Below are 24884 nucleotides of genomic sequence, written 5' to 3' on the forward strand. Positions count from 1 at the left end.
TGTGTGCTTCTGTGAGCTCTGTGTGTTTCTGTGACGTCTGTGAGATCAGTGTAGTATGTGTGTTTCTGTGAGGTCTGTGTATGTTTCTGTGAGGTCTGTGTGTTTCTATGAAGTCTGTATGTTTCTGTGAGGTCTGTGTGGTCTGTGTGCATCTGTGAGGTCTATGTGGTTTGTGTGCTTCTATGAGGTCTGTGTGTTTCTGTGAGGTCTGTGTATGTTTCTGTGAGGTCTGTGTGTTTCTATGAAGTCTGTATGTTTCTGTGAGGTCTGTGTGGTTTGTGTGCTTCTGTGAGGTCTGTGTGTTTCTGTGACGTCTGTGAGATCAGTGTAGTTTGTGTGTTTCTGTATGTTTCTATGTGTTTCTGTGAGGTCTGTGTGTTTCTGTGAGGTCTGTGTTTCTGTGTGTTTCTGTGAGGTCTGTGTGTTTCTGTATGTTTCTATGTGTTTCTGTGAGGTCTGTGTTTCTGTGTGTTTCTGTGAGGTCTGTGTGTTTCTGTATGTTTCTATGTGTTTCTGCGAGGTCTGTGTGTTTCTGTATGTTTCTGTGTGTTTCTGCATGTTTCTGTTAGGTCTGTGTGTTTCTGTGTGTTTCTGCATGTTTCTGTTAGGTCTGTGTGTTTCTGTGTGTTTCTGCATGTTTCTGTTAGGTCTGTGTGTTTCTGTGTGTTTCTGTGAGGTCTGTGTATGTTTCTGTGAGGTCTGTGTGTTTCTATGTGTTTCTGTGAGGTCTGTGTGTTTCTATGTGTTTCTGTGAGGTCTGTGTGTTTCTGTACGTTTCTGTGAGGTGTCTGTGTGCATCTGTGAGGTGTCTGTGTTTCTGTCAGGTCTGTGTGTTTCTGTGAGGTCTGTGAGGTGTCTGTGTTTCTGTGTGGTCTGTGTGTTTGTGTGTGTGTGTTTCAATGAGGTCTGTGTGTTTCTGTATGTTTCTGTGTGTTTCTGTGAGGTCTGTGTGTTTCTGTGAGGTCTGTGTGTTTCTGTATGGTCTGTGTGTTTCTGTATGTTTCTGTGTGTTTTCTGTATGTTTCTGTGTGTTTCTGCATGTTTCTGTTAGGTCTGTGTGTTTCTGTGTGTTTCTGTGAGGTCTGTGTGTTTCTGCGTGTTTCTGTGTGTTTCTGCATGTTTCTGTTAGGTCTCTGTGTTTCTGTGTGTTTCTGTGTATGTTTCTGTGAGGTCTGTGTATGTTTCTGTGAGGTCTGTGTATGTTTCTGTGTGTTTCTGTGAGGTCTGTATGTTTCTGTGAGGTCTGTGTGTTTCTGTGAGGTTTGTATGTTTCAGTATGTTTGTATGTTTCAGTATGTTTGTGTGTTTCTGTGAGGTCTGTATGTTTCTGTGAGGTTTCTGTATGTTTCTGTGAGGTCTGTGTGTTTCTGTATGTTTCTATGTGTTTCTGTGAGGTCTGTGTGTTTCTGTATGTTTCTATGTGTTTCTGTGAGGTCTGTGTGTTTCTGTATGTTTCTATGTGTTTCTGTGAGGTCTGTGTTTCTGTGAGGTCTGTGTGTTTCTGTGTGTTTCTGTGAGTCTGTGTGTTTCTGTGTGGTCTGTGTGTTTCTGTATGTTTCTGTGAGGTCTGTGTGCGTCTGTGAGGTGTCTGTGTTTCTGTGAGGTCTGTATGTTTGTGTGTTTCTGTGAGGTCTGTGTGTTTCTGTGTGGTCTGTGTGTTTCTGTGTGGTCTGTGTGTTTCTGTATGTTTCTGTGAGGTCTGTGTGCGTCTGTGAGGTGTCTGTGTTTCTGTGAGGTCTGTATGTTTGTGTGTTTCTGTGAGGTCTGTATGTTTCTGTGAGGTCTGTGTGTTTCTGTGTGTTTCTGTGAGGTCTGTGTGTTTCTGTGTGTTTCTGTGAGGTCTATGTGTTTCTGTGTGGTCTGTGTGTTTCTGTGTGGTCAGTGTGTTTCTGTGTGGTCAGTGTGTTTCCGTGAGGTCAGTGTGTTTCCGTGAGGTCAGTGTGTTTCCGTGTGGTCTGTGTGTTTCTGTGAGGTCTGTGTGTTTCTATGTGTTTCTGTGAGGTCTGTGTTTTGTGAGGTCTGTGTGTTTCTGTGTGTTTCTGTGAAGTCTGTGTGTTTCTGGGAGGTCTGTGTGTGTGGTGCAGTTCCTCGCCCACAGGATCATTCTTTTCTTCAACACATCAAACTTTATGAATCTGTCCCTTTGAACACTCCACAGATCTCACAAATTCTTAAAATAGTTAAAAGCTACGAAAGAAGTCTCTACTGGCTCAATGACCAGTACCAGCCTGGAATAATGTCCAGGCTGAAGATCAGGGACCCAACGTCTCTGGAGCCCAACATCTCAGGAGCCCACACTGCTCCTTTGTGAAGAACATACAGAGCAGATAGTACGAAGACAAAGGACAGACAGTATGTATTATTGAAGATAGTACCTTCAGGCAAGAGAATTCAAAGTGCTGTTTTTAGTAAAGCATGCAAAACACAAAAAGATGAAATTTATATATCCAAATACAAACATTCACAAACCCACAAATTTAGCTAAAATGAGGTAAAACCATAACTTATCATAAGAGTACTGCTGGAGAAGTACAGAGAAGGCCAGAAGGAGTTACATTGTGTCTTTGTGGACTTAGAAAAAGCTTATGATAGGGTGCCAAGAGAACAGCTGGGGTATTGTATGAGGAAGTCTGGAGTGGCAGAGAAGTATGTTAGGGTAGTGCAGGACATGTACAAGAATAGTGTGACAGCGGTGAGATGAACAGTTGGAATGACAGACTCATTCAAGGTGGAGGTGGGATTACACCAAGGATCAGCTCTGAGTCCTTTCTTGTTTGCAGTGGTGATGGACAGGTTGACGGATGAGATCAGACAGGAGTCCCCATGGACTATGATGTTTGCAGATGATATTGTGATCTGTAGTGAGAGTAGAGAGCAAGTTGAGTCTAGTCTGGAGAAGTGGAGATAGGCTTTGGAGAGAAGGGGAATGAAAGTCAGTAGAAGCAAGACTGAGTCCATGTGTGTGAATGAGAGGGAGCCCAGTGGAATAGTGCAGTTACAAGGAGTAGAAGTGGTGAAAGTAGATGAGTTTAAATATTTGGGGTCAACTGTTCAAAGTAATGGAGAGTGTGGTAGAGAGGTGAAGAAGAGAGTGCAGGCAGGGTGGAGTGGGTGGAGAAAGGTGGCAGGACTGATTTGTGACCGAAGAATATCAGCAAGAGTGAAGGGGAAAGTTTACAAGACAGTAGGGAGACCAGCTATGTTGGATTAGAGATAGTGACACTAACAAAGAGACAGGAGGCGGAGCTGGAGGTGACAGAGCTGAAGATGTTGAGATTCTCTTTGGGAGTGACAAGAATGGACAAGATTAGGAATGAACATATCAGAGGGACAGCTCAGGTGGGATGGTTTGGAGACAAAGTCAGAGAGGCGAGATTGAGATGGTTTGGACATGTGCAGAGGAGGGACCCAGGGTCTATAGGGAGAAGGCTGCTGAGGATGGAGCCACCAGGCAGGAGGAGAAGAGGGAGACCAAAGAGGAGGTTCATGGATGTGCTGAGAGAGGACATGCAGGTGGTTGGTGTGACAGAGGAAGATACAGAGGACAGGGTGAGATGGAAACGATTGATCTGCTGTGGCGCCCCCTAATGGGAACAGCCAAAAGAAGAAACAATTTTACAGATATTGTAAAACTTTGCATTACCCAACACTGTGTCAACAATCTATTGGGAAGCTCAAAAAACAAACTAAACAAAAACAGTAACATAAAATCAGCTCCAAAGCGTTGGACGTTTGTGATATCTAGTAAGCAAACTTTTTTGTTTCCTTCCATTGAACTTTAATATAAACGTGTGGTAGCTTTAGATACCTGCTGTGATCGCGAACCTGGTGAGTCACCAGACCTGTCGTGTCCATGCTATTAACATATGTGGGACAGGACGGGTTCCTGCAGAGGACACAGACCTGATGTTTCTGACAAGTCACCAGTTTCACCAAATATAGATACTCTTGTGATGGCTGAGTCCAGGAAGTCATTAAAACCCCGGATGTTCATCTTGATCAAGACTCTTAGTCTTTACTTTACTCTAAGTCTTTTCTTAGCTTCTCAAGTGCTGCAATGAGGTTATCTGTTGAGTCTGCAAAGATCACGGCATCATCCAGGAAGTCACGGTCAGTAAAGCTTCACTCAGCAACAAAGACACCAAAACTGCTGGTTTCCACAACGTGACCCAACACCTAGTCTGTCCAAGCATGGGCTCAGAGACTCCACCTCCTCAACACGGCACTCACCGTGCCAGTGTCTCCACTGGCAACTTACCCAGGTTCCCAAGAATATTCAGGATGTTTCACAGCACAGTTCCAACAATCAAATCACATACTTCCTGAAAAAGGGTCAAGGTTTGACTTCTTGAGTGTGAAGTTGAACCCTGTCCAGAATGACGCTGGTTCCTACTTTGCTCAGCACAGAAAGCGGCGTCATACCCATTTAGTCATTTCAAACCAGATGATCACTTTTCCTTTTCTGGGGAACAGCAACAACTTCCACTATGCCATGAGTGTGCCACCTGTCTCTGAGAGGAAGCTTGCCATGGCTGGAGTACAACATCTCCACCTGTCTCGAGGAGTTCATCCTGGATACCCCACTCCTCTGCAGCTTTCCCGCCCAAAGTATGACCCAGTTGGGCCTGGCAGAGAAAAAGTAGGGCACAGTTCTTAACACGTTCTCAAGAAATGTTGGTTTCTCACAATGCAAAAGATGGAGAACCACACCCTACTTTTTCTGGGTCAAGCTCAAAACTTCTCAGTACTCACAAACAGGACATCCGAGTCTTTGACATGGACACATGTCATGTGTTAGAGTTCTTCATTGAACACACCCTTAAAGTATCTGTAAGTATAGATTATCTCGTCAGTAGCTTTACATCCTCATTGAGCACAACTTTGGATGCTGTAGCTCCTCTGAAAAAGAGAGCCTTAAATCAGAAGTGCCTGACTCCGTGCTATAACTCAGACTTAAAGCAGATAACCCATAAGGTGGAGAGGAAATGGCGTCTCACTAATTTAGAAGATCTTCATTTAGCCTGGAAAAAGAGTCTGTTGCTCTATAAAAAAGCCCTCCGTAAAGCTAGGACATCTTACTATTCATCACTAATTGAAGAAAATAAGAATAACCCCAGGTTTCTTTTCAGCACTGTAGCCAGGCTGACAAAGAGTCAGAGCTCTATTGAGCCGAGTATTCCTTTAATTTTAATTAGTAATAACTTCATGACTTTCTTTGCTAATAAAATTTTAACTATTAGAGAAAAAATTACTCATAACCATCCCAAAGACATATCTTTATGTTCGGCTGCCTTCAGTAATGCTGGTATTTGGTTAGACTCTTTCTCTCCGATTGTTCTGTCTGAGTTATTTTCATTAGTTACTTCCTCCAAACCATCAACATGTCTATTAGACCCCATTCCTACCAGGCTGCTCAAGGAAGCCTTACCATTAATTAATGCTTCGATCTTAAATATGATCAGTCTGTCTTTATTAGTTGGCTATGTACCACAGGCTTTTAAGGTGGCAGTAATTAAACCATTACTTAAAAAGCCATCACTTGACCCAGCTATCTTAGCTAATTATAGGCCAATCTCCAACCTTCCTTTTCTCTCAAATTATTGAAAGGGTAGTTGTAAAACAGCTAACTGATCATCTGCAGAGGAATGGTCTATTTGAAGAGTTTCAGTCAGGTTTTAGAATTCATCATAGTACAGAAATAGCATTAGTGAAGGTTACAAATGATCTTCTTATGGCCTCAGACAGTGGACTCATCTCTGTGCTTGTTCTGTTAGACCTCAGTGCTGCTTTTGATACTGTTGACCATAAAATTTTATTACAGAGATTAGAGCATGCCATAGGTATTAAAGGCACTGCGCTGCGGTGGTTTGAATCATATTTATCTGATAGATTACAATTTGTTCATGTAAATGGGGAATCTTCTTCACAGACTAAGGTTAATTATGGAGTTCCACAAGGTTCTGTGCTAGGACCAATTTTATTCACTTTATACATGCTTCCCTTAGGCAGTATTATTAGACGGCATTGCTTAAATTTTCATTGTTACGCAGATGATACCCAGCTTTATCTATCCATGAAGCCAGAGGACACACACCAATTAGCTAAACTGCAGGATTGTCTTACAGACATAAAGACATGGATGACCTCTAATTTCCTCCTTTTAAATTCAGATAAAACTGAAGTTATTGTACTTGGCCCCACAAATCTTAGAAACATGGTGTCTAACCAGATCCTTACTCTGGATGGCATTACCCTGACCTCTAGTAATACTGTGAGAAATCTTGGAGTCATTTTTGATCAGGATATGTCCTTCAGTGTGCATATTAAGCAAATATGTAGGACTGCTTTTTTGCATTTGCGCAATATCTCTAAAATCAGAAAGGTCTTGTCTCAGAGTGATGCTGAAAAACTAATTCATGCATTTATTTCCTCTAGGCTGGACTATTGTAATTCATTATTATCAGGTTGTCCTAAAGGTTCCCTGAAAAGCCTTCAGTTAATTCAAAATGCTGCAGCTAGAGTACTGACAGGGACTAGAAGGAGAGAGCATATCTCACCCATATTGGCCTCTCTTCATTGGCTTCCTGTTAATTCTAGAATAGAATTTAAAATTCTTCTTCTTACTTATAAGGTTTTGAATAATCAGGTCCCATCTTATCTTAGGGACCTCGTAGTACCATATCACCCCAATAGAGCGCTTCGCTCTCAGACTGCAGGCTTACTTGTAGTTCCTAGGGTTTGTAAGAGTAGAATGGGAGGCAGAGCCTTCAGCTTTCAGGCTCCTCTCCTGTGGAACCAGCTCCCAATTCAGATCAGGGAGACAGACACCCTCTCTACTTTTAAGATTAGGCTTAAAACTTTCCTTTTTGCTAAAGCTTATAGTTAGGGCTGGATCAGGTGACCCTGAACCATCCCTTAGTTATGCTGCTATAGACTTAGACTGCTGGGGGGTTCCCATGATGCACTGAGTGTTTCTTTCTCTTTTTGCTCTGTATGCACCACTCTGCATTTAATCATTAGTGATCGATCTCTGCTCTCTTCCACAGCATGTCTTTTTCCTGGTTCTCTCCCTCAGCCCCAACCAGTCCCAGCAGAAGACTGCCCCTCCCTGAGCCTGGTTCTGCTGGAGGTTTCTTCCTGTTAAAAGGGAGTTTTTTCCTTCCCACTGTCGCCAAGTGCTTGCTCACAGGGGGTCGTTTTGACCGTTGGGGTTTTACATAATTATTGTATGGCTTTGCCTTACAATATAAAGCACCTTGGGGCAACTGTTTGTTGTGATTTGGTGCTATATAAATAAAATTGATTTGATTTGGTTTTAAGTATCAGTGCTGATTCACACAGCATGTTTCGTTTGGTTCACTGGAAGTGATGGTTGTGGGCAAAGACACCAGGTAGGCTTTCAGTGAGTTCCTGGACTCATCCATCAGCCACGTGTATCTGTCTCATGCCAATGACATTCATGTCTCTGGGTCCTTGGTCTAGGAGATCCAGGGATGCAAGGGAAGATCTTATGGAGTCAGAGGTGGTTGGTGATGCTTATATGAGAATGAAGTTCCAGGTCTTTCGGGTCTTAGTGCGGCCAGTCTCACTGTGTGATTGTGAGAGTCAGACACTCACCAGTCACCTAAGATGATGACTGGATGTCTTTGGTCCCAGGTCTCTTTGGAGGATCCTTGGGTACCTCATCAATGACTTTGATTCAAATGAACAGTTACTTAGTGAGACTCCAAGGATGAGGATCACTGACACTGAGGGAACATCAGCTCGGACATTCCGTCCATGTGGTGTTTTTGTCTGATCCTGATCCAGCATGCAGGTGCCTCAGTGTTGAGGACTCGAGTGCCCGGAGAAGGTCGAGGACGTGCTCATGTTTCTCCAGCCTGCAGCAGATGGAGTGTTACTTTTGAAGGACGGGGTGGAGCTTTGGGTTGCTTGTGTGATCCTCATCCAGCACCAACAGGGCTTGTGCGCCGTAGTGGCACCAGTCCACATTCCCAGACCAAACCTGCTCAGCTGGCTCATCTGACGCAACACACCAACATCACACGGCAACCGTCGTACTTATTCCACTTTTTCAGTTCAAATCCCCTTCGGACCAGAAAATCACTCAGGGCCCTTTGGCAAAATCCTTAATACTCAGATTTCTCCTGGTGTGCAGCGGGCGCTTTGCATGGCAACACGTTGACATCGGTGTGAATGTGAGGCCTCACTATAAAGCACTTTCATAGCATGTAAAATAATGGACACGTTTCCAGCTGGTGTTGCATCATCAGAGAGCTGTCAGTGGAAATGTCGGGCAGAGAGGCTTCATTTAAGGTTCAAAATCCCACCTGGCTTCACTCAAAGCGTCACGTCTGAGTCGTGTTGGAAAACAGGACCCCTGACTGGCGGTGGCTCATCCCGTGGTGTTAGCTTTTCTGATGTAGCGTTAAAGGCCCTGCAGGGATCCAGACCGTGGTTGGTGGTGTTTTGATGGTTCACTGTAACCTGGTGCTCTCTCACACTTTGGGCTTCTGTTGTCCTCATATGAAACATTGAGTGCCCGAGCTCCAGTTGTCTAACACTGACCTGGGGTCCTGTATGACATCATCATATGTCCTCTCCTTCTTCTCTTCCATCCAGTTGTCCCGATAAACATTGGCCTGTTAAACCTGTTTGGACGGAAGATAAGCTTGATGGTGCTACAGCTGCTCTCAGCGTTTTTGTTCATGATGGTGAACATCTGCACAACGATGTACGTGACTCAGGCGGGAAACGTTCTGCTGCTGTGATTGTGGTGGAATGACGTGTTCCTGTTGGTCTCTCCAGGATGGGATTCACAGTGCTGCTCTTCCTGCTGAGGTCTCTGGTGGCCATGAACTTTAACGTGGTTTACATTTACACTGCTGAGGTACGTCACTCTTTGACCCTCCACAGCAACCGTCCACAGTTTAGAGCAAGATGTCTCGCATCACACTTTGATCCTCCACAGCAACCTTCCACGGTTTAGAGCGAGATGTCTCGCATCACACTTTGATCCTCTACATCACCTGTCCATGGTTTAGAGCGAGATGTCTCGCATCACACTTTGATCCTCTACATCACCTGTCCATGGTTTAGAGTGAGATATCTCGTATCACACTTTGATCCTCAACAGCACCCATCTGTGGTTTAGAAACCAGGATACAGAAATTTCTAGCCTCTATCAGACTGGTCAGGAATTGCAGGACACAAATGCATGGCTCGTACAAACAGATCTGGTTTTTAAAGGGCTTTACTGTTGTGGATAGCAGAGGTCCATACATGAGTAACCAGTCCAAAAAAAGCAGCAGTGCAAAAATCGTCAGGCAAATGGCGTGGTTGAGGCAACAGGCTGGAGGTCAGGAACACACAATGAGGCAGGCAGGACAATGGAACACAGGAACAGAGCTGGAATGAAGGCACAAGGCACAACAAACTGGACAAACACACCCAGTGAGTTTATTTAACCCCAGGTGACAATCAGCAAATCAGGAACAGGTGTGCAAGGAAAGCACCAGAACAAGGGCGTGGCCAGAGAGAGAGAGAAACACCCATCACCAAGAACCGAGAGAGACAAGAGAAGCAGAGACAGACAGACCCAAGCAGAAAAACCCAGCAAGAGAATAAACAAACAAAAACCAATGAAATGCAAAAATAACTAAAAGAACAAAAGAAAGAAAAAGAATACATAACCAAACAAAAACTCAAACCCTGACAGAAGCCCAGGAATGAAACGGTAGATTTATGAAATTCATACTTTTCGGCTTTGACAAAGAGATTATGACGCAGTAATGTTTACAAAACAGTATGTACGTGGCAGTTGTGAGTCTCAGGATCAGGAGAAAAAATGAGAATATTGTCTAAGTACACAAAGACAAATTTGTTCAAATATTCTCTCACTATGTTGTTAACTAAATTTTGAAAGACTGTGGGAGTGTTCGTAAGACCAAAAGGCATGACTAGATATTCGTAATGGCTGGAAGGAGTGTTAAAGGTGGTTTTCCATTCATCAGCCTGCTTTATTCTGACCAGATGGTAAGATGACAGAGATCTAGTTTAGTGAAGAACTTAGCTCCTTCTAACAGATCAAATGCTGACAACGTGAGTGGCAACGGATCGCAATTTTCGACAGTAATATCATTCAGCCCACAATAATCTTTACACAGGTGCTGTGTCTTATCCTTTTTCTCCACAAAAAAGAACCCCGCCCCGAGGGCGATGACGATGGTCTAATCAAGCCTGCCGCCAGAGACTCCTGAATGTACTCGTTCATAGGGTTGCATTCAGGTGCTGACAGAGAAAAATGGCTTTCCCCAAGGTGGACTTGCCCCAGGGAGAAGCTCAATGGCGCAGTCGTATTCCTGGTGCAGAGGTAGAGATTTGGTTTTACTTTTACTAAATACTAGAGCCAGATCATGGTAACATGTTGGAACCCTCACGAGATCGGGGTTAGAACTCGGAGAATGAGCGGGTTTTAACAAACAGGTTGTTTTACAAGCAGAGCCCCACGAAACAATTTCACCCTTTGACCCATTGAAGTTCGGACTGTGTTGTTGCAACCAGGAGTGCCCCAAGATTATCAGGTGAACAAAAGCTGACACAGAAGCTGATGAATTTTCAGAAGATAATTTAGCTGAAGTAATGTTTTGTGCTGAGGATGGAAGAACAGAGTCGGACTTAGGCTGCACAGTGGCACCTCTGGCCTGGCAGTTGTTTATCGAATGACCTGAGTGTCCACAGTAGAAACATAGCTCGTCTTCGCGACGGCGTCATCTCTCGGCTGAAGACAGATGAGTGTGACCCAGTTGTATAGGGTCCTCCGTGCTGTGATGCAGTGAATCTGCTCCAACATGACTGGAAGAGAACAAACGGATAGGAGGTGTGGTGGAGCCACGGTCAGGTAGCCGGGCTGCTCGACAAGGATGATCCCAAAGATGCCAGTTGGTCTGGATGGCGAGCACGATGAGCTCGTCCAGGTCCTCAGGCAGGGCAATGGTGATGAGCTGGTTCTGGATATCTTCGGCCAACCCCTGGTTTCCATTCACTCTTAGCCACCAGAATGCGGACGTTGATGGCGTAGTATGTGACTCGGTGGCCGCCCTGCTTCAACCTCATCAGGGTACGTGCAGCTTCACGTCCCAGAGATGTGTGTTGGAACACCTGTTGTAAAGCAGCGGTGAAAGTCAGAAGACAGGTGCAGGTGGTGGCTTGACGACCCCATTCAGCTGTTGCCCACGCTGCAGCACGACCATTCAGGTGAGTTATCATATAAGCTATCTTCATCCTGTCGGACGGGAACTTGCATGACATGAGTTCGAACTGCAACTCACACTGACTTATAAATATTCTGACGTCACCGGACTCGCCTGAGAAGAGTTCAGGCGGTGATAGCTGATTGCAGTCAATAGGTTCAGGTACGGAAGCCGGTGAGGCTGCTGACGGCACCAGTGGAGGCACACTGGTGCTGCCGGTGGTCATATCAGGAGAAGCCTAAGGATTGAGCCTGAGGTGTTGGACTTGAGACCAGAAGATCCTCGGTTCAAATCCCCGCCTGACTGGAAAATGTCAAAGGGCCCTTGGGCAAGGTCTTTAATCCCCTATTGCTCCCGGTGTGTAGTGAGTGCCTTGTATGGCAGCACCCTGACATCGGGGTGAATGTGAGGCATAATTGTAAAGCACTTTGAGCTTCTGATGCAGATGGAAAAATGCAGTCCATCAATAATAGATGACAATAGAGCCCAGTGGAATAGTGCAGTTACAAGGAGTAGAAGTGGTGAAAGTAGATGAGTTTAAATATTTGGGGTCAACTGTTCAAAGTATTGGAGAGTGTGGTAGAGAGGTGAAGAAGAGAGTGCAGGCAGGGTGGAGTGGGTGGAGAAAGGTGGTGGGAGTGATTTGTGACCAAAGAATATCAGCAAGAGTGAAGGAGAACGTTTACAAGACAGTAGTGAGACCAGCTATGTTGGACGGTTTAGAGACGGTGGCACTAACAAAAAGACAGGAGGCGGAGCTGGAGGTGGCAGAGCTGAAGATGTTGAGATTATCTTTGGGAGTGACAAGAATGGACAAGATTAGAAATGAACATATCAGAGGGACAGCTCAGGTGGGACGGTTTGGAGACAAAGTCAGAGAGGCGAGATTGAGATGGTTTGGACATGTGCAGAGGAGGGACCCAGGGTATATAGGGAGAAGGATGCTGAGGATGGAGCCACCAGGCAGGAGGAGAAGAGGGAGACCAAAGAGGAGGTTTATGGATGTGCTGAGGGAGAACAAGCAGGTGGTTGGTGAGACAGAGGAAGATACAGAGGACAGGGTGAGATGGAAACGATTGATCTGCTGTGGCGCCCCCTAATGGGAACAGCCGAAAGACAAAGAAGAAGAAGAAGAATTAAATGGACACTTAATAGAATAAATTATGAACACAAAACATGGTACACTAATCTGCATGATTTTAATGTTGCTGTGGGACTTAATGAGACCGGACACCCCTCAAATTTAATATCTTACTGTATATACACTCAACAAAAATATAAACGCAACACTTTTGGTTTTGCTCCAATTTTGTATGAGATGAACTCAAAGATCTAAAACTTTTTCCACATACACAATATCACCATTTCCCTCAAATATTGTTCACAAACCAGTCTAAATCTGTGATAGTGAGCACTTCTCCTTTGCTGAGATAATCCATCCCACCTCACAGGTGTGCCATATCAAGATGCTGATTAGACACCATGATTAGTGCACAGGTGTGCCTTAGACTGTCCACAATAAAAGGCCACTCTGAAAGGTGCAGTTTTGTCACACAGCACAATGCCACAGATGTCGCAAGATTTGAAGGAGCGTGCAATTGGCATGCTGACAGCAGGAATGTCAACCAGAGCTGTTGCTCGTGTATTGAATGTTCATTTCTCTACCATAAGCCGTCTCCAAAGTCGTTTCAGAGAATTTGGCAGTACATCCAACCAGCCTCACAACCACAGACCACGTGTAACCACACCAGCCCAGGACCTCCACATCCAGCATGTTCACCTCCAAGATCGTCTGAGACCAGCCACTCGGACAGCTGCTGAAACAATCGGTTTGCATAACCAAAGAATTTCTGCACAAACTGTCAGAAACCGTCTCAGGGAAGCTCATCTGCATGCTCGTCGTCCTCATCGGGGTCTCGACCTGACTCCAGTTCGTCGTCATAACTGACTTGAGTGGGCAAATGCTCACATTCGCTGGTGTTTGGCACGTTGGAGAAGTGTTCTCTTCACGGATGAATCCCGGTTCACACTGTTCAGGGCAGATGGCAGACAGCGTGTGTGGCATCGTGTGGGTGAGCGGTTTTCTGATGTCAATGTTGTGGATCGAGTGGCCCATGGTGGCGGTGGGGTTATGGTATGGGCAGGCGTCTGTTATGAACGAAGAACACAGGTGCATTTTATTGATGGCATTTTGAATGCACAGAGATACCGTGACGAGATCCTGAGGCCCATTGTTGTGCCATACATCCAAGAACATCACCTCATGTTGCAGCAGGATAATGCACGGCCCCATGTTGCAAGGATCTGTACACAATTCTTGGAAGCTGAAAATGTCCCAGTTCTTGCATGGCCGGCATACTCACCGGACATGTCACCCATTGAGCATGTTTGGGATGCTCTGGACCGGAGTATACGACAGCGTGTACCAGTTCCTGCCAATATCCAGCAACTTCGCACAGCCATTGAAGAGCAGTGGACCAACATTCCACAGGCCACAATTGACAACCTGATCAACTCTATGCGAAGGAGATGTGTTGCACTGCATGAGGTAAATGGTGGTCACACCAGATACTGACTGGTATCCCCCCCCAATAAAACAAAACTGCACCTTTCAGAGTGGCCTTTTATTGTGGACAGTCTAAGGCACATCTGTGCACTAATCATGGTGTCTAATCAGCATCTTGATATGGCACACCTGTGAGGTGGGATGGATTATCTCAGCAAAGGAGAAGTGCTCACTATCACAGATTTAGACTGGTTTGTGAACAATATTTGAGGGAAATGGTGATATTGTGTATGTGGAAAAAGTTTTAGATCTTTGAGTTCATCTCATACAAAATGGGAGCAAAACCAAAAGTGTTGCGTTTATATTTTTGTTGAGTGTATTATCATTACTGTGCTTAAATAGTAGAACAATCAAACACAGTAGATATTTTAGAACTTTTGATATTTATTGTAGTGGAACCCAACTGGCCATCAAATAAATGTTAAATTTAATGATGTTCATTCTTGACCTTTGTCTCAATGAGGGGAAATAATGTCTGTAGTTGCAGTTTAAAAATGTTAAAGTTGTGTGAGTCTGAGGGCTGTTCACCCAAACATGAATACTGATAAAAATATCTCCTGAAACGTGAACGTACAACCCCAATTAAAAACAGAATACAATGATTTTCAAATCCTCTTCAACCTATATTCAATTGAATACACCACAAAGACAAGATATTGCAGGCATCCATTTCAAAATGAGCAAATATTTGCACAAAAACAATAAAGTTTATCAGTTTGAACATTAAATATCTTGTCTTTGTGGTGTATTCAACTGAATATAGGTTGTGTTCTGTTTTTATTTACATTTTACACAACGTCCCAACTTCATTGGAATTGGGGTTGTAGGGTCTTGCAAAACGCAAGTCGCAAAGCGGGAATTTCTTTACAATTTAGTGTTTGTGGTTGTCTGAGGAGCCAATGCTGCGACGCTGCCTTCTGTGGGGTTATGGCTGCGCACCTCACACTTTCATTGCACCACAGCACAGGGTGCCCCTCAACTCACACCTGTTACTTTGACACTTGCATGAATTTGATCCCTGCACTGGCGGGCAAGATTGCATGTCCGTGAGTAAACTGTGTGCAGCTGTTTGTCAGTGTGCAAAGAAAACTTTGAAATGTTCAAAACCTCTGTCACGCTGCACGCATTCATTTTGTGAACTAGTTGTGAACATTGTGCATCCTGTTTGAAAACACTGCATGTCATTGTGTGCAGGCCATCTGAATTTGAAATGAGATGATGATAAGTTACATCTAACAAACGTAACTTTACAGATATGACAACCTGCAGCTGTAGATGATTTCTCTCTGACTCTGGGAGCGATGAGAGGTGATTTCATCAGCCAAGTTCTGAGAGCAAATGAGTCATTGGCTACAAAATGATAATTTTATATAGTGTGGAGTCCAGCGGCACGAAGCATGACACATTGGCACGATGAATTGTGTGGCAGTGTGGGGGATCGTTCACGTTCCCTATGAGTGGGTGAACAATCCAACACTTGGTGAATTCTGTTTCATGATGACAGGACGAGACGACATCGAAGGATCGGAAAGTGACATCACTATGAACGCTTGGCTGCCACCAGCCAGTTCTCCCTGTGGTCACTTTTCTGACACCTCCTTCTCAAAACTCAAAAAGTCAGAAGGGCCATGAGGTCCCGCTGTCACCGTCTGTATTCACACTGAAAATCAAGATCAAGCCAGCTTTTGCCCTGGTTTCTGTCCTCCCTGAGCTCGCCTGTTTGACAGGTGTGTCCATATGTTACAACTTACATGTTGTGGGATATTTTATTGACTATTTGCTGCAAAGTTATTAACAGTTCAAGGATATTCATGGTTTGCATGAATTTTCATGAATGGTTTGTAGATAATTCACGATTTTCAGCAGACTCCAAACCATCCCACCTGACGAGTCCCTCTGATATGTTCATTCATGATCCTGTCCATCCTCGTCACTCCCAGAGAGAATCACAACATCTCCAGCTCCGCCTCCTGTCTTTTTGTTAGTGTCCCTTTACTCTTGCAGATATTCTTTGGTCAGAAATTACTCCCCCACCCACTCCACCCTGCCTGCACTCTCTTCTTCACCTCTCTACCACACTCTCTATTACTTTGAACAGTTGACCCCAAATATTTAAACTCATCTACTTTCATCACTTCTACTCCTTATAACTGCACTATTCCACTGGGCTCCCTCTCATTCACACTCATGGACTCAGTCTTGCTCCTACTGACTTTCATTCTCCTTCTCTCCAGAGCATATCTCTACCTTTCCAGGCTCGACTCAACCTGCTCTCTACTCTCTCTACAGATTACAATGTCATCTGCAAACATCGTAGTCCATGGGGACTCCTGTCTGACCTCATCTGTCAACCTGTCCATCACCACTGCAAACAAGAAAGGACTCACAGCTGATCCTTGGTGTAATCCCACCTCCACCTTGAATGAGTCTGTCATTCCGACTGCGCATCTCACCGCTGTCGCACTATTCTTGTACATGTCCTGCACTACCCTAACATACTTCTCTGCCACTCCAGACTTCCTCATACAATACCACAACTCTTCTCTTGGCTCCCTGTCATAAGCTTTCTCTAAATCTACAAGCACACAATGTAACTCTTTCTGACCTTCTCTGTACTTCTCCATCAGTATTGTCAGAGCAAACATTGCATCTGTAGTGCTCTTTCTCAGCATGAAACCATATTGCTGCTCACAGATCTTCACCTGTTTTATAAGCCTAGCTTCTACTACTCTTTCCCATAACTTCATGCTGTGGCTGATCAACTTTACGCCTCTGTAGTTACTGCAGCTCTGCACATCACCCTTGTTCTTGAAAATAGGAACCAGCACACTTCGTCTCCACTCCTCAGGCATCCTCTCACTTTTTTATTAAACAATCTGGTTAGAAACTCCACTGCCATCTCTCCAAGACATTTCTATGCCTTCATTGGAATGTCATCTGGACCAACTATCTTTCCACACTCTTCATAGTTGCCCTCACTCCATCATTACTAATCTCTTGTACTTCCTGATTTTCTCTCACTACATCATCCAGCTTTTTTTCTCTCTCAGTTTCTTCATTGATCAGCTACTCAAAATATTCCCTCCACCTTCTCAACATACACTCCCCACTTGTCAGCACATTACCATCTGTATCTTTTACCACCCTAACCTGCTGCACATCCTTTCCAGCTCTGTCCCTTTGCCTGGCCAATTGGTACAAGTTCTTTTCTCCTTCCTTACTAGTCAGCTTCTTGTACAGCTCGTGAAATGCCTTTTCCTTAGCTTTTGCCACTTCTCTTTTCACCTTATTTTGCATCACCTTGTACTCCTGTCTACTTTATTCATCTCTCCGACTAACTCAACTCTTTCATTTATGTCCTTGATACCATATCTGTCCATTACTTCCTCATCACCTCTATTCCCTTCACCATCATGCCCATTGAAGTCCGCTCCTATCACCACTCTTTTATGCTTGGGTTCACTCTCCACCACTTCATCAAACTCACTCCAGAAATCTTCTTTCTCCTTCATCTCACATCCTACCTGTGGGGCATATGCACTGATGATATTCATCATCACCCCTTCAATTTCCAACTTCACACTCATCACCCTGTCAGACACTCGCTTAACCTCCAACACACTCTTAACACACTCTTCCTTTGAAATGACCCCAACACCATTTCTCTTCCTGTCTTCACCATGATACAACAACTTGAACCCCCCGTCTGTGCTCCTGCTTTTACTTCCCTTCCACTTGGTCTCTTGCACACACAGTATGTCTACCTTTCTCCTCTCCTGTCAGCCAGCTCTCTCTGTCAGGACGGATGGCTGCCCGACACCAGTAGTGGGTGGACCCATGATGCAAACTCCCAAACCAGGCTTTGACGTAGAAGAAGTCATCAGGTTTATTTCAGGCAGTGGTTCAGTACATAGATTTTCATATTGCGGAGCAGAGGTACAAGCAGGTGTGAGGCACAAACATAGTCATCCCCAGGCAGGGGTCAGAGGTACGAGCAAACACTGGCATCAAAGCTGAGGCAAAAAGGCGCGGTCGAACAACACTGAACAAGGTACTGGTACACAGCAGGACTAAAAACAAGGAGAGTGCACAAGGCGACAACAATCTGGCAGTGAAGTGCAGGACTGTGGGGTTTAACTGCATGTGAACTAATTACAGTGAAACGAGGGACAGGTGGTGTCAACGAGATGCACGTGAGAGGAAGGCTCTAGAAAGGGTGCGTGGCTAGTGAACGAAGATTAGACGCTGTGCAAGATGGGAAGGAAGAGAGTGCTCAAAGAGAAGTGATGTAAGCTACAGGGATGTGTGAGTGAGCACAAAACAGACAGAAACACAAAGAAAGACAAAGACACTGGGCAGGTGCAGAGATGTGAACATAATTAACTGGGCGTGAGAGATGGAGACATGAATGCAGGTGCAGGACGTGGAGTGAAGACTAACAGGAAACAATGAACAGGCTGAACGGAAGACAGAATAAACTATAACATAGTCATGAATAGGACCAAAATACTAAAGCACAACCTAACGAGAACTGCATGAGACAATAGAGAAACAAACTAGAACTAAATTAACCACGAACTGACGAAGAAAGGCGGTAATAGAAATGATAAGAAAAACCAATGACGAGGCAATGACATCTCCAGACATAACAAAACAACAAATACTACAAATAATAGGAACAAGTGATAAATTAACAAACAATGAATGAAAACCCAACTGGCTGCAGAAACTAGAACCAATCAATCAATCAATTTTTTTATATAGCGCCAAATCACAACAAACAGTTGCCCCAAGGCGCTTTATATTGTAAGTCAAGGCCATACAATAATTATGTAAAACCCCAATGGTCAAAACGACCCCCTGTGAGCAAGCACTTGGCTACAGTGGGAAGGAAAAACTCCCTTTTAACAGGAAGAAACCTCCAGCAGAACCAGGCTCAGGGAGGGGCAGTCTTCTGCTGGGACTGGTTGGGGCTGAGGGAGAGAACCAGGAAAAAGACATGCTGTGGAGGGGAGCAGAGATCAATCACTAATGATTAAATGCAGAGTGGTGCATACAGAGCAAAAAGAGAAAGAAACAGTGCATCATGGGAACCCCCCAGCAGTCTAAGTCTATAGCAGCATAACTAAGGGATGGTTCAGGGTCACCTGATCCAGCCCTAACTATAAGCTTTAGCAAAAGGAAAGTTTTAAGCCTAATCTTAAAAGTAGAGAGGGTGTCTGTCTCCCTGATCTGAATTGGGAGCTGGTTCCACAGGAGAGGAGCCTGAAAGCTGAAGGCTCTGCCTCCCATTCTACTCTTACAAATCCTAGGAACTACAAGTAAGCCTGCAGTCTGAGAGCGAAGCGCTCTATTGGGGTGATATGGTACTACGAGGTCCCTAAGATAAGAAGGGACCTGATTATTCAAAACCTTATAAGTAAGAAGAAGAATTTTAAATTCTATTCTAGAATTAACAGGAAGCCAATGAAGAGAGGCCAATATGGGTGAGATATGCTCTCTCCTTCTAGTCCCCGTCAGTACTCTAGCTGCAGCATTTTGAATTAACTGAAGGCTTTTTAGGGAACTTTTAGGACAACCTGATAATAATGAATTACAATAGTCCAGCCTAGAGGAAATAAATGCATGAATTAGTTTTTCAGCATCACTCTGAGACAAGACCTTTCTAATTTTAGAGATATTGCGTAAATGCAAAAAAAGCAGTCCTACATATTTGTTTAATACGCGCTTTGAATGACATATCCTGATCAAAAATGACTCCAAGATTTCTCACAGTATTACTAGAGGTCAGGGTAATGCCATCCAGAGTAAGGATCTGGTTAGACACCATGTTTCTAAGATTTGTGGGGCCAAGTACAATAACTTCAGTTTTATCTGAGTTTAAAAGCAGGAAATTAGAGGTCATCCATGTCTTTATGTCTGTAAGACAATCCTGCAGTTTAGCTAATTGGTGTGTGTCCTCTTGCTTCATGGATAGATAAAGCTGGGTATCATCTGCGTAACAATGAAAATTTAAGCAATACCGTCTAATAATACTGCCTAAGGGAAGCATGTATAAAATGAATAAAATTGGTCCTAGCACAGAATCTTGTGGAACTCCATAATTAACTTTAGTCTGTGAAGAAGATTCCCCATTTACATGAACAAATTGTAATCTATTAGACAAATATGATTCAAACCACTGCAGCGCAGTGCCTTTAATACCTATGGCATGCTCTAATCTCTGTAATAAAATTTTATGGTCAACAGTATCAAAAGCAGCACTGAGGTCTAACAGAACAAGCACGGAGATGAGTCCACTGTCCGAGGCCATAAGAAGATCATTTGTAACCTTCACTAATGCTGTTTCTGTACTATGATGAATTCTAAAACCTGATTGAAACTCTTCAAATAGACCATTCCTCTGCAGATGATCAGTTAGCTGTTTTACAACTACCCTTTCAAGAATTTTTGAGAGAAAAGGAAGGTTGGAGATTGGCCTATAATTAGCTAAGATAGCTGGGTCAAGTGATGGCTTTTTAAGTAATGGTTTAATTACTGCCACCTTAAAGGCCTGTGGTACATAACCAACTAACAAAGATAGATTGATCATATTTAAGATTGAAGCACTGAATAATGGTAGGACTTCCTTGAGCAGCCTGGTAGGAATGGGGTCTAATAAACATGTTGATGGTTTGGATGAAGTAACTAATGAAAATAACTCAGACAGAACAATCGGAGAGAACAGCCAAACAGCTCTGTGAGACGTCTACTACTGTCAGTGCAACTGTCAGAAAATGGAAGGAGTTCAAGACAACAGTCAGTCTCCCTCAGTCTGGGGCCCCCTGCAAGATCTCACCACATGGGGTATCAATCAGCCCAGAATTACACGCCAGGACCTGGTCAATGACCTGAAGAGAGCTGGGACCACAGTCAAGGAGGACCATTAGTAACACACTACACCGTCATGGATTAAAATCCTGCACTGCATGCAAGGTCCCCCTGCTCAAGCCTGCACATGTCCAGGCCCGTCTGAAGTTTGCCAGTGACCATCTGGATGACCCAGAAGAGTCATGGGAGAAAGTCATGTGGTCAGATGAGACCAAGATAGAACTTTTTGGTAGAAATGCTACTCGCCGTGTTTGGAGGAAGAAGAAGGATGAGTACAACCCCAATAACACCATCCCTACTGTGAAGCATGGAGGTGGAAACATCAAGGCTGTTAATAATGACGTTTATTTTAACAGCGTTCTTCCCATCAGTGCCGCTCACACAGATGCTTTGGGGTTATTATGGTGGAGTTTTGGGTTGTGAGCCTCCTGGTCCAGATGTGAGGGAAGCAACTGGTTTGTAGCAGATGGGAGAGTTTCAGGAGGACCCACTTCTGATGCCGTCAGCCCTGCGTGCTTTTTTAGACTTCTGATTTTGTAATGTGGTTTTTATCTCATCAAATGTGTGTTTATAACCAATTCCAAAATGTTCTTTTTAGTTGTTTGTTGGTCAGTTGTATAAGTGTCTCTCGGTCTGTCTCTCAGGTGTATCCCACTGTCGCTCGCTCTCTAGGAATGGGTTTCTGTACATCCTTCAGTCGGATTGGAGGGATGATTGCTCCGTTCATTGCTCAGGTGTGTTTAGTTTTCAGGGAAACCACATTTTGACAGAATGCACAATTTTGGATCTGTGTCTATATTCAGTCCGCGGATATTACCAAACGAGTGTGGGCTGATACGACACATTGTACTGAACTGAACTTTTACTCTTATTGTGACAGCCGATGAGTTATAAATACAATCACAAAATGTGACAAACATTTGTGTCTTCTCTAAATGACATTACTGCAGTTTACAAAGTCCAATTTCAATTCATTTTTTCAATTTATTTTCAATTATATAGCACCAAATCACAACAAAGTTGCCTCAAGGTGCTTCACACAAGTAAGGTCTAACCTTACTAACCCCCAGAGCAAGAACACAGGTGACAGTGGTAAGAAAAAACTCCCTCTGAGGAAGAAACCTCAAGCAGACCAGACTCAGAGGGGCTACCCTTTGCTTGGGCCATGATACAGACACAAATTAAATATACAGGTTCCTCATAAAAAAACACAAAGTATTTAAAACACTATGGGGTGTGATATAATTGCTAGTGCAACATTCCACTTTTAAGTAAGAGTAAAATGAAGAACCATATGTCATTTCCTGTGAGCCACAAACAGCTTTGTAACAACTCAGTGACACACAGTCAGCTATGGGTCAAAATAAGAGACCGGGCACATTTTGTAAAGTCACTTACCTTTTCAAATGAAACTGGAAATATTATGGAATTGATAAAGACATAGAATAACCTCCATACACTGTTTAATGAAGACATGGAATAACCTGCACACGCTCTTTAATAAAGACATGGAAGGTCTCAGCTTTACAGAGTTTAATGTCAGGGCTTGTGTGAGTCGGTACACAAAAAGACAGTCCAAATAGCAACAGTAACTGAAGCATTTGGCAGAGACAGGTTCCAGAAACGGGCAGACAGGTCGATACACGGTAAAGCAAAAACAGGACTATGAAAACTCTGAAGACAAAGGCTCGAAAGAGGTACAAGACACAACAATCTCGCAAGTGAGAGAGGAAGGAGGTGTGATTAATAAAGGGGATGTGATCAGGGTAAAGGCACCACAGGTGTGTGAGGAAAGATCCAGAAAGAGGCGTGGCCCACAGGAAGGGCATACAGGAGGGAAAGGGAAACTTTACCACTGTGCTACCATCACTCTCTTATAACAGGAGTGTAAAATGGCTAAAATCAACAAGGAGATAAACGTATTAAAAAAAAGTACTGTGATAGCTGACCAAACGGCATTTGTTATGGCGGATTTCTGCTGATACGTGACTGAAAGTGGCATATTTGTCACACTGTTGACTTGTCCTCACAGGACACGTGTGCCCAGTTGCCCAAGTGCACTGCCTTTTTTTATGTAATCATGTGCCCATTGTTGTTTTGAGCAGGTTTATTTGAACTCTCTTTTGTAGTACTTTTTAAATTTTTGTTCCATTCAGGTGCTGATGTCCCAGTCGGTCATCCTGGCCTTGTGTCCGTTCGCACTCGCGTGTGTCGTCTCGGCTCTTGGAAACTTTTTGTTGCCGATTGAGACTAAAGGACGTGCTTTGCTGGTGAGAGAAAACTCAGCTTTTTTTAGACACACGATTTGTTTTTAATAAATGTCGTGGTTGTAATTTTTGTTTTTTTGTTTTTTCAGCAAAGCTCCTGAGGACCAAACCACAAGATGTTTTTAATCTACAGCTGCAACTGCGATGTAAATAAAACTGTATGAAATGTTTTCTGTAATTAACTGTTTGTCTGAATCCATTTTGATTTTTATCCCCACTGGCCATGAGGCCAGCAGGCGGACGTACGAGGAACGCACCGCGTACAGTAGGAACACCTCGTACAGTAGGAACGCACCGTGTCAGTACATCACTCACACACCTTTTTTTGCCATTGATAACTTCAACAAAATTTGTGAGGTTTTCACCAAGTTTAAACTCAAAGATTGTACCTCAGACAAGTTCCATGTTGGTGGGAATGTTGATTCTGATTCCACCTCTGGTGGAATCAGAATCAAGACTTCCTGTATCAAGGTGGAACGTGGTGCAGAAAATCACCTGACATGAGGAGATCCTCGCATAAAGCAATCCATACGGTACCTGAGCACATTGGACCCCTAAAAATCCTTAAAATTGTGAGTGCTCAGTGTCATATCTGAGTCCACAGTGTGCTTTACCAAACCTGGGCAACTTGAAAGAGTGTTCTAGGGTGTGGTCCACTTGGACTCAAGCATGGGACATGTAATATTCACTTTGTGTGTTTTTAGGAATCCGCTAGCTTAGCGCAGCTACTAGCTCTTAGCCGGTTTAGCATGGCGGCTTCTCCTGTCTCTCCCGTACTTTTCTGCTCTGGGTGTGAAATGTTTAGTTATTCCTCGGCCTCCTTTAGCAGTAACGGTACTTGTAATAAGTGCAGCTTATTCGTAGCTTTGGAGGCCAGGCTGGGCAAATTGGAGGCTCGGCTCTGCACCGTGGAAAATTCTACAGCTAGCCAGGCCCCTGTAGTCGGTGCGGACCAAGGTAGCTTAGCCGCCGTTAGTTCCCCCCTGGCAGATCCCGTGCAGTCGGGAAAGCAGGCTGACTGGGTGACTGTGAGGAGGAAGCGTAGCCCTAAACAGAAGCCCCGTGTACACCGTCAACCCGTTCACATCTCTAACCGTTTTTCCCCACTCGACGATACACTCGCCGAGGATCAAACTCTGGTTATTGGCGACTCTGTTTTGAGAAATGTGAAGTTAGCGACACCAGCAACCATTGTAAATTGTCTTCCGGGGGCCAGAGCAGGCGACATCGAAGGACATTTGAAATTGCTGGCTAAGGCTAAGCATAAATTTGGTAAGATTGTAGTTCACGTCGGCAGTAATGACACTCGGTTACGCCAATCGGAGGTCACTAAAATTAACATTAAATCGGTGTGTAACTTTGCAAAAACAATGTCGGACTCTGTTGTTTTCTCTGGGCCCCTCCCCAATCAGACCGGGAGTGACATGTTTAGCCGCATGTTCTCCTTGAATTGCTGGCTGTCTGAGTGGTGTCCAAAAAATGAGGTGGGCTTCATTGATAATTGGCAAAGCTTCTGGGGAAAACCTGGTCTTGTTAGGAGAGACGGCATCCATCCCACTTTAGAGGGAGCAGCTCTCATTTCTAGAAATCTGGCCAATTTTTTTTGGATCCTCCAAACTGTGACTGTCCAGCGTTGGGACCAGGAGGCAGAGCTGTGGTCTTATACACCTCTCTGCAGCTTCTCTCCCCCTGCCATCCCCGTAGAGACGGTGCCTGCTCCCAGACCACCAATAACCAGCAAAAATCTATTTAAGCATAAAAATTCAAAAATAAAAAATAATATAGCACCTTCAATTGCACCACAGACTAAAACAGTTAAATGTGGTCTATTAAACATTAGATCTCTCTCTTCTAAGTCCCTGTTGGTAAATGATATAATAATTGATCAACGTATTGATTTATTCTGCCTAACAGAAACCTGGTTACAGC

General features: G+C 44.1%; 1 protein-coding gene across 5 annotated transcripts in view; it reads left to right on the forward strand.

The window, feature by feature from the left end:
- Positions 1 to 23131, forward strand: part of svopl (SVOP-like) — a 54829-nt gene extending 31698 nt beyond the window's left edge. For 4 of the 5 annotated variants that reach the window (XM_034163708.1, XM_034163706.1, XM_034163709.1 and 1 more), the window contains 5 exons: positions 8623 to 8734; positions 8809 to 8890; positions 21333 to 21422; positions 22845 to 22958; positions 23045 to 23131. In XM_034163708.1, coding sequence (XP_034019599.1) covers positions 8623 to 8734; positions 8809 to 8890; positions 21333 to 21422; positions 22845 to 22958; positions 23045 to 23056 — 410 coding nt within the window. In that variant the 3' untranslated portion in view covers positions 23057 to 23131. The remainder of the gene's footprint in view (positions 1 to 8622; positions 8735 to 8808; positions 8891 to 21332; positions 21423 to 22844; positions 22959 to 23044) is intronic. The other variant, XM_034163710.1, reaches the window with a different exon arrangement.
- The last annotated feature ends 1753 nt before the right edge of the window (positions 23132 to 24884 follow it).

The sequence above is a fragment of the Thalassophryne amazonica genome, chromosome 22, assembly GCF_902500255.1.
Source record: "Thalassophryne amazonica chromosome 22, fThaAma1.1, whole genome shotgun sequence".
Lineage (NCBI taxonomy): Eukaryota > Metazoa > Chordata > Actinopteri > Batrachoidiformes > Batrachoididae > Thalassophryne > Thalassophryne amazonica.